Raw genomic sequence first — 9,470 nt, forward strand, 5'->3', positions numbered from 1 at the left:
GGAACAGACAAATTCAGAGGCTGAAAGTAGATCAGAGGTTACTAGGAGTTGGGGAGTTACAATTACCAGGGGTCTGGTAGTCAGTTTCCATTTGGGACAATGAAAAAATTTTGGAAATAAACTGGTGATGGTTACACAACATTGTGAGCATATAATTAATGCCAGTGAATTGTACACTTAAAAATAGTTAAAGTGCTAAATGTTATGTGTTTTTTACCACAATAAAAAAAAGGAAAGGAATAAAGGATGAAATTTGAAAACATCATGCTAAGTGAAATAGACACAAAAGGCCACATGGTATATGATCCCATTTATGTGAAATGCCCAGAGCAGGCAAATCCATAGAGACAGAAAGCAGATGAGTGTTCGCCAGGGGTGAGGAGGGGGCTGGAGAGGAATGGAGAGTAGATGCCAGATGCAGGCGCATTTTTGGGGGGTGGTGAACATGTTCAGGAGTTAGTGGTGATGAATACAGACTTTGTGTAGACACCAAAAGCTACTGAATTGTGCACTTTAGAAAGGTGAGTATCATCTCCCCAAAAAATTTTAAGTGAATGTCAAAGATATCAATAAAGTTTTCCTGACATGAAATCTTAGAAATTTCTTTATTATTACTTATTAAGCATCAGCTTAATACTGCACAAAATTTCAAATCACCCTTCGAGAACTCATCCTGCCCCCAATCCAAATTCCTGATAAACAGCTTTTCAAGTAAAGACATGCTCTCTTCTGTATAAAACTTTATGAAATAAATGCAAAGAACTGTGTACATCTTGCTTTAAAACGTTGCCACGGCTGTAGAAACAGTGTCTGCCCAGGCTCCCTTTACTGTCCAGGTCCTGAAAGACTCTTGTTCATGAACTGTCTCTTCACAAAGCAAGTCCACCACTACCAAGAGGGGACAAAACGGAAGGAACAGTGGCAGTCAGATCACAATGCAGCTTTAGAGTAAGGCCACAACACATATTTACTTAATAAAAAAACTTAATATTAGTCCGGCAGCCCTTAACGTTATAAACTCCTTGAAAGCACACATAAAAATAAATTTTTTTGGAGTGACTTACAGGTCACTCAAAATTACGACAAAATAGATGTAATACATACAAGATATCTCATGCAAAAAAACCTGTTCTTTGGGGCTTACAATGCCCTCACATAAGACCAATCAACCAAAAGTTTTTATTACATGCAATTATTATTCACTGTGATTCAGTGAGCTCCTACTATGTAGAGGCACATACTCAAAGTTTAGCAATAATGCAATGCGGAAACTAAAAGTATTCTCGTAATGAAAGATGTCAGTGTGTTTCACGGAGGCTATAGGATAAAATTTATCAATTAAACAGGCAAAGAAGAGGGTCTTACCTTGCTGGGTTTATCATTCTGAGGGTCAAAAACTTTCTCACAAAGTCTCAGTCCAGTCTCTTGCCTTAGCTGCTGTAAATAGGCCCTCATCACTTCTAAAACAAGGAGCAGATAGAACAATAAAAAAGTATATTTCAGAACGCATTGCAAATATGCTGATTGCTGATGTGGACACTGACCTTGGCAAGATATTTGATACATTTAAACGGGATAAGAAATAGAAATGACAGTCCAAACGGTTTTATAACTATATTCATTTTTGTCCAAGAAGATTCTCTACATGTCAAACTTGCTGCCAAGAGTGACAACTAGTAAGATAACGTACCTGCTAATGATTCTCAAACGAATACCGATTAAGGCAAGAAAAGGTGGGGGGGGGGGGAGTCAAATAGAGAAAATCTTATGCTATACAGGGAGGTAGAGATTCTTACCATCTTCCTGTTTGTTTGCAGGTTTGGCATAAATGGCGTTAAGTGGAAAACCAGGCTCTCCAGGAATGGGAAAATTAGTGATTCCCAATGTATACATTTCTTTCTCGCCTTGGCTTTTGGAATTACACTAAAAAAATAAAAAATAAAAAAAATATATACATGTATGTATTTGATGGGGAAAAGGATAATAATATCCAATGTGCAATTTTTCAGTCTAAGTAGCTATGGCTGGGGGTTAGTGTTTTTCGTGACTTTTCGCAATCTAGTAAAATCAGTGGACCCCTTCTCAGAAAATGTTTTAAATGAATAACATAAAATACACAGAATTACAAAAGAAACTAATTATAGTGAAGTACAATAATTATAATATTAAAAAAACAAATTTATGATATAGTCATACATATGCTTTATTCATGCACTAAATAGCAAGATCCTGCAGTGGCCCTAATAACTAAATTCTGAAGTAGTAATGAGTATAAACGAAATTGCAAAAAATCTTCGACTCTAACTGTGATATGAAAATGCTGTGATTTCTATTGGAGAAAAAGTCACAGGTATAGCTAATACAACTGTGGGTTGTTGTCTACGTCACTAATGGAAGTAACTGCTAAATTTCAGTTAAAAGTCAGTGAAAAGAAAGATGTAATCTTCTTCCCACTCAAGTTCACGGACCACTGAATTCTATCCTTGGACTCCAAGAACCTCTGAACCAAGGGCTTAAAAGGAATTTTTCGCTCAAGATTTCCATCTTGGGAAAATGCATGCAAAGCTTTATCTTTTGATTAGTCAACTACTCTATAAGTTTAGAGATTTACAGTCAAGGTTTTCCTCTTAAGTCCATGCTCTAAGTCAGAGAAAATATTTTCTACTTTTCCTTAAAGTCTCATCAAGTCCCAATATCTATTTGTAATTTGTTTTCCTGACAGATGATCATCCAAGTTCAATTACCTTTTGGAGTTTCTTTAGACACTCAGAAATGTAGAGAGTTATATATATCAAGGTCCGATCAGCTTCATTCTACAGGAGTAAAACAAAACTTAAAAAACAGTCCTCATCAAACATGACAATTATGTGAAATAAATGAATTTGATCTTTGTCTTCTGATTACCAACTGAAAACTGTGAAAGTACAGTTACTATAACATCAAAAATTCCCATTCTCCAAATGCAGTCTTCGCAAGCCCCCTCCATGTCCGCCCTGAGCTGTGTGGCTGCCCCTTGCCCCTGGGTTCCCCAGGAGCTGTGCCAACAGCCCCTGCACCCCATGTAGGAAGGAGAGTTCACAGAGCTGCCAGGAAAACCTGAAGCATGCCATATGGCTGGCTAATTTTAAAAACCCTTTCATTTCAGGATCTGTGCCGAGAACAGAAACATTCATGACTCTAAAAGAGGAAGCAATCATTTCACATGTGACTTGTTCTGGAAGAACTCCATAAGCCCAACTCTTGACCTAACCGAAAGGAAAATGTGGAGAAGGCGAATGGGTGTTGATCAAATGTAGGATGTACTTCATGTCAAATTTTACACAGGCTTATAGTTTAAAAAACAAAATACACATTTTCCTGTTTCTAAGATCATATGATATTCAAGAGAGAATGTGACAGAATTATATTTACTAACATCTATTACAAACACAACACTTACAGAAAACATACTGCTAATATCACAGAATGTTTAGACTCCAATTTGTAGACCAAGAGTCTACAAATGAAGATTTCGCACCCTGTTGATTCCAAAAGGTCAAAGTTTGGCAAGGAGTGGAGGTTCCATATTCCAGAACATTATCTAGAAAATGTGTTGACATTTCTTGTAACTTGCTCACAACAGGAGCGTAGAAAACTATTCCCATTGCTCCCTCTCTTTCTCTGTCACCCCACTTCTACTTTCCCCTTGACTTCATTCCTCAGAAGAACTAAGAGCAGAAGGGAAGAAAGGGTGGTTGAGGAAAGGGTCAGGGTCACTGAAGTGTCTGTATTTCTCCATCTTGGGTCAAGGACAAAAATGTATATAAAAAATAACATAGCACACAGGATTTTTAGTTTTCAACAGGCACACAGTAGGTGCTTAATTAATGCTGAATAAAGAAAAAAAAAACCCAGAGAGCAAAGAGTTCAGGCTTTGCAGGCTGTACAGTCTTCATCACCACCTGCCTAACTCAGCTGTTATGGTGTGAAAGCAGTCAGGGACCATATATAAACAAATGTGTGTGGTTGTGTTCTAATAAAATTTTATTTACAAAAAGAAGCGGTGGGCCAGATTTGGCCCTCTGGCTGTAGTTTGCCACCCCCTGGCATAGACTTTGGAGGAAAAATGAGAAACTAATATTGTTGTAGCGTCTAACATCTAGCACTCTTCGAGATTTTTAAAAATCATACAATCTCATTTCGTTTACTCCTCAATTTGACTGCCAGTTAGATGTTATCCCCATCAGAAAACTAAATATAAAAAGCTCTGTACTTTTACCTTAATTTCATAGTTTTTGAAGAAGACATTGGCCTTGAAGTAATAGATGGCTTCATCCACAATATCTGTATCTTTTGCTAAGCAGGACACAAGGAGAAGAAGGCCAAGAACATTAGCTTAATGCAAAACATAACATCTAAAAAAGCTATAAAGAAAAAAAAAATCCAAGCTCAACAGACTTTTACAGTTGAATAAAATGAGGTTACTGAAATATAAAGTTGTTAGAAAAAATTTCTAGAAAAATACATACATGGTTTATTCTTATAGCTTTATTGTTTTTATAAAAGTATACATGCTATGCTCATTAGAGAAATTAATCAATCAATACCTCCAAAAAATTTTTTTAATTGTCACTGTGAGAGATAACTACTATTAATACTTGATGAACATCGTTCCGGACACCTCTCAATGCATTTATAAAAACAGACTGAGGCATGAACTAACTTTAACAAAATGATTTTAAAAATATTCAATACGATTTTATTTTAATTTACATTCTGTAGTTTCAGGGGGGAAAAAAACCTGTCAACTGTCATTTAGGAACCCACTGGGGTTCACATACACATCTGTTTATAAAATCCATGATTTCGAATCTATTTGTACAAACTGTTCTAGGTGGCTAGCAACTGAGGAAAGCCAGGACTACTGTTGTGACAAAGACAGATCTCATTACACAATTTCTCTGGCAGTTTTTCGTTTTCCTTTTTTATTCTAAAAAGGTCACGATGCCAGGCTCTTGGTTTCCGGCAGCTGGTTTCAGCTACACAGAGACAGTTATTTATATTTTTTGTCCATGACTGTTATCCCTCTCCCACAGTGGAAATGAAAAGGAATCCTGAAGTTTTAATGCTCTGTAATTCAATTGTCTCTATCCCTACTCATTCCCCTGCTAAAGAATTTCAACGGAATTTGAACTCTAGACTTATGTTCCTTGCAATCTAATTCCTTATGTGCAAAAAAGAAAATTCCTCAAAGGATTCAACAGTGTTTACAAAAACCAGCTAGTTCTTTTAAATGTCATCATAGGTGTGCATGTGTGGTGGGGAGGTTACAGGATTCAGAACCAAGAAGGGTGTTTGGCACATATAATGTGTTCAAAAGATATTTGTTGGGTGTAAATACCTGGATGAATGCTAACAGTTATTTAGCTCAAACATAGGCTTACATTCCTCTAGAATTCTAACTAAGTTCTAATCCAGTCCCCTGGAGAAGAGTTAACAGGTCATTCATTCCTTGTCCACAGAAACCATGAAGATCTGGTTTCTGAGGTCCCATTCTCCCTCAGAGGCTTGCCAAGGGGTAATGAGATTTACTCCAGCGTTGGTCACCACATCTTCTGATACTCTAGATGGTATTTCGTAACGCTCCAAAAGGATTCTTCTTAAGGAATCTGGGCCAACACTGATTCTTACTTTTTCCTTTGCACTGTAATTATTTTATTTTTCTTCTTTTTGATTTTTTTTTTCCATCTGTTCCTTTTTCTTCATTTTAGAATCAAGTAAAGACTACGGTGACTCACCGAATTATTAAGTTTACTGAGCTTTCAACTGGTGTTGAAAACAAAATTAAAAAGAGGTCAAGCCAAAATAGTCTAGCAGTGGGATGGAGATGGCTTTGGTACAAAATTGGTAATTAAAACCATGGTCTTGGAAACCATGAATGGAATTCCCTCGGCGTAGGAAAACCACATTTTACATGGCAGAATATCTCAGAATGTGTCAGAAGAGTCTCAGTGTCTGAAAATAATGGCACTTTCTGAACAGTAAAAAAAAGAAAAAAATACGTAGCAAGGAAGAAAGCAAAGATATAAAATTCAGAAATGCAAAAAAAGAAATAAGTAATGTTATACAGAACCCTTAAAATTTAAGATTGAAGTATTGTTAAAAATGAAGATCCTGAAAAAGGGATAAAGGACGTAGATGTAAATAGGGAAGAGGCTAAAATGTTCTGTGTTTTTCCAGCTTGATGACAGAGAAGGGCTGGGGACATGGCATTCTATAGAAGTAACAGCATTAATCTGTAAGAACTGATGACGACGACAGAAACGGTGTTGAGAATTAAGCATATTTTCTCTTTCCCCTCAACAAAATATCCTGGAGAAATTAGCAGGAATTATACAGTTTCTTATTAGATGCCACATACAGCCAGGATCTTGAAAGGTCTAGAAAGCAATATTCACCAAGGAAACAGAAAATACAAAAGCAATCTGAGACAGAGGACTGAGCTAAGAATTTCCCCCATTTGATAATGTCAGAGGGTTCCTAGATGTTTAGTAGGAATCTGAAAATATCGGAAAGGGGTTTCTACTTACTCTCTCTGGGGGCGGGTCCCTTGAACTGACTTCGGATAGGTAACAGTGCCATGTTTCCAATGAGTTTGGTGTCGGGGTCCATGAGAGAAGAGTGGTAAGCCTGCAGTGGCATGCCGGGGAAGAACACAGAAGCAGAGAGAGGGCAAACGTCAGCGGGGCAGACAAGTACATTTATCCAAAGGCAGAAAAGAGTAACCCACTCAAGACAAACTACAGGTGGTGGCAGAAGGGATGGTGGAAGTAATGTGCTGGAGCTGGCTCGTACTGGCTCATGAAAACCAACTGTTAAAATTTTTAGGAATTTTGAGAAATTTTGAGCCAAGATGATCGTTGAACACAGTCGTTATTAAAAATTATATAAATCTGCAATGTTATACTAAAAAAAGATAACACACACTCAAAATGAGTTAATTCCTATTTTTTAAAAATTTTACTACTGTCCATGATCTTAAGGTTATTTATGTCTTTTGTGTCTTTACAGTGGAAATACTGTATAATGGGGTGCTACTATGCATCTCTTCCATGTTCAGCAACATCACACCAGTAACTGGTGGGAGTATTTACACTACGGAAACATGTAAACATTAAACCAGTGGTCCCCAGTCCCCCCGCTGTGGTTAAGCTAGAGCCCAAGAGCTGGCTTATCAGCCCTGCCATTTCACGCCTTCATTCAAGATTCACTTTTCTTTTCTTAGCCAGTTTCTCAATTTGTAAAATGAACAGATAGATACTGCCTTCAGGGGGCAGCTGTGAATTAAAAATGAAGGGAAAAAAGTCACATTTAGGAGAGCAATTTGTACATGATTCCTAGTTCTGCCTTTTACAGAATGTCTGGCATTCTGTAAGAATACATGGGCTCCGTTCATATATTTATTCATTTACCAAATGATTACCAAGCACCTTCTAAGTACAAGGCATGCTGATATAATGGTATGCAAGAACAGTATGGTCTCCGTGTTTGAAGAACTTTCAGGCTACCAGAGAAGACAGATATTAAATAAGTAACCACGGGGAAAGTCCAGGGTGTTCTAAGTACAACTGGAAAAAGCACAGGGCTTTAGAGTCGCAGCTTAAAATCTGGCTTTACCAAGGCCTTTGCAACTACTGTGCAACCTTGGGCAAGTTATTAAACTCTAAGCCTCAGTTTCCTCATCTGCAAAATGAGAAAAGAGTAACTTATCTACTTCATAGGGTCACTTTGAGGATTAAACAGGATAATTTACAGAGTGTACCTCAGCTGCCTGGCACACATCAGGAGTCACGTGGTAGCTATGGGATTCATAAAATTTGAATCTGTAACCACGGCTTGCTCCTTTTTATCATAGGTTCGGGGCATCTAAAGCAGCCTCCACCCTCCCCTCCAACAGATGTCTTGTTACCCATCTATTTCCTTCATTGCATTTGTCACTATTGAAAACGATCTTCTTTATGTTACTTACATTTACACGTTTACTGTGTCTCCCCATTAGAATGTAAACTCTTTAAAAACCTTTTCCCTAATCTGCAGAATGAAGATCATGATGGTGATAAATCTACCCCAGAGACGGGCTGTTTGAAATTAGGACAAACCACACCACCTTCAATTCTTCTCCTACTCTGATGCACGAGGAAATAGACAAATTTGGAAACCGTGCGCGGATCCTGATTCTGCTCTGGTGGCGGCCACCACCGGGCAACAGGAGAGGAAGTGGGATCTGACAGATGACAAGCAGCGCTAGGGACCCACCCCCTGGGGCGGAGGAGGAAGTGGGCCTTCAGGAAAAAAGGAGAAGCCGGCCCCTGGACTTGAAAAATAAAAATAAAAAGCGCAGCCCTTGTTTTCGTGGCTCTATTGAGGCTTTGGGGACTCGGTCGGAGTCGGACGTTAGGCGCAGAAAGGAAAAAGACGGAGTTGGGACTGGAGATTACGGGGGCCGGCAAGGCACAGGCAGCCTCCTCTGCACGCCCAGTCTGGCACATTCTGCCGCCCCCACCCCCTTAGCCGACCTGCCCAGGCCACCCCAATCTTACGGGAACCGGCCCCCTTCTTCCTTCTTTCTCTGGCCCCCGCTTCCTCTCTGCCCAATTTCTCCCGCTTCTCTCAGCGCACACACGATTTCTTGCTGCTCTCCCGATTCTCGCCGTCTCCCCACACCCTAGAGTCGGTTCCCTTACCGGCATCCTGGCGGCCCCGGAGTTTCAATCCAGACGAGGAAGATCGGGTAAGAGCGCGGCGCTTCCGGTCTGGCAGCCCGGGCGGGGTAGGCGGAAGCACACCGGAAGGGGAGGGCGAGGGGAAGGTGGGCTTCCGGCCCTGCTGTCCTGCGGTTGGCTGCTGCGGCCGCGCGGATCCGAAGGGGCGCCAGGGGGCGCGCGAGCACTAGGCAGCGGCTGAGTGTCGTGCATCCGTGAGGCATGAGACCAGCAACCGGTGCTGGGGTTGTATATCCACAAATCCAATGAGCACGGTTTGATTTTCCCTGAGATTACCTTTTCAGTGAAGCATTCCCTAGGTCACACCAGTTTAAACTCAACCCCATCACACTCACTTTCCTCATCCTTCTTTCCCTTTTTATCTTAGCTCTTGAGATTCATTATTTAGTTTACTTTTTGGTGTTTATCTCCCCATCCATGTGAATGTCAAAAGGCATGGATTTTCTTTTGTTCACACGGTGTCTCCCATGTGTAAAACAGTGCATAGTAAGCATCAATAAATACTTGTTGAGTGAAGGAACCCAATCCGCTTTTTTGTGTTTAAAACGTCATTGTCAACTGCCTTTACAGTTGACAGCAATGTTTCACATATTAGTTCCTTGCAGCCTTTTCATTTTGATCTTAGTCTGGGAACCACTGGTTTTTAAAATGGGTGAAGGTATCTATTGCCATGCCACCCTAAACATGCCCAATCCTGTCTGATCTCAG

General features: G+C 39.8%; 1 protein-coding gene across 2 annotated transcripts; it reads right to left on the reverse strand.

Moving 5' to 3' along the window:
- Window positions 1–586: 586 nt before the first annotated feature.
- Window positions 587–8,852, reverse strand: ARPC3 (actin related protein 2/3 complex subunit 3). 2 transcript variants are annotated; one of them, XM_016149679.2, is made up of 7 exons: window positions 8,724–8,852; window positions 6,570–6,669; window positions 4,259–4,335; window positions 2,745–2,813; window positions 1,797–1,923; window positions 1,366–1,460; window positions 587–888 (listed from the first exon to the last, which is right to left on the reverse strand). In XM_016149679.2, exons 1-7 carry the CDS (start codon window positions 8,727–8,729, stop codon window positions 826–828), a joined length of 537 nt encoding a protein of 178 aa, XP_016005165.1. In that variant the 5' UTR covers window positions 8,730–8,852; the 3' UTR covers window positions 587–825. The 2 variants fall into 2 exon arrangements, with proteins under 2 accessions (XP_016005165.1, XP_016005164.1); XM_016149678.2 differs by lacking the exon at window positions 8,724–8,852 and having other exon boundaries at window positions 6,570–6,696.
- Between the last annotated feature and the right edge of the window lie 618 nt (window positions 8,853–9,470).

This window comes from Rousettus aegyptiacus, unplaced genomic scaffold, assembly GCF_014176215.1.
Source record: "Rousettus aegyptiacus isolate mRouAeg1 unplaced genomic scaffold, mRouAeg1.p scaffold_m13_p_5, whole genome shotgun sequence".
In the NCBI taxonomy this organism is placed as follows: domain Eukaryota; kingdom Metazoa; phylum Chordata; class Mammalia; order Chiroptera; family Pteropodidae; genus Rousettus; species Rousettus aegyptiacus.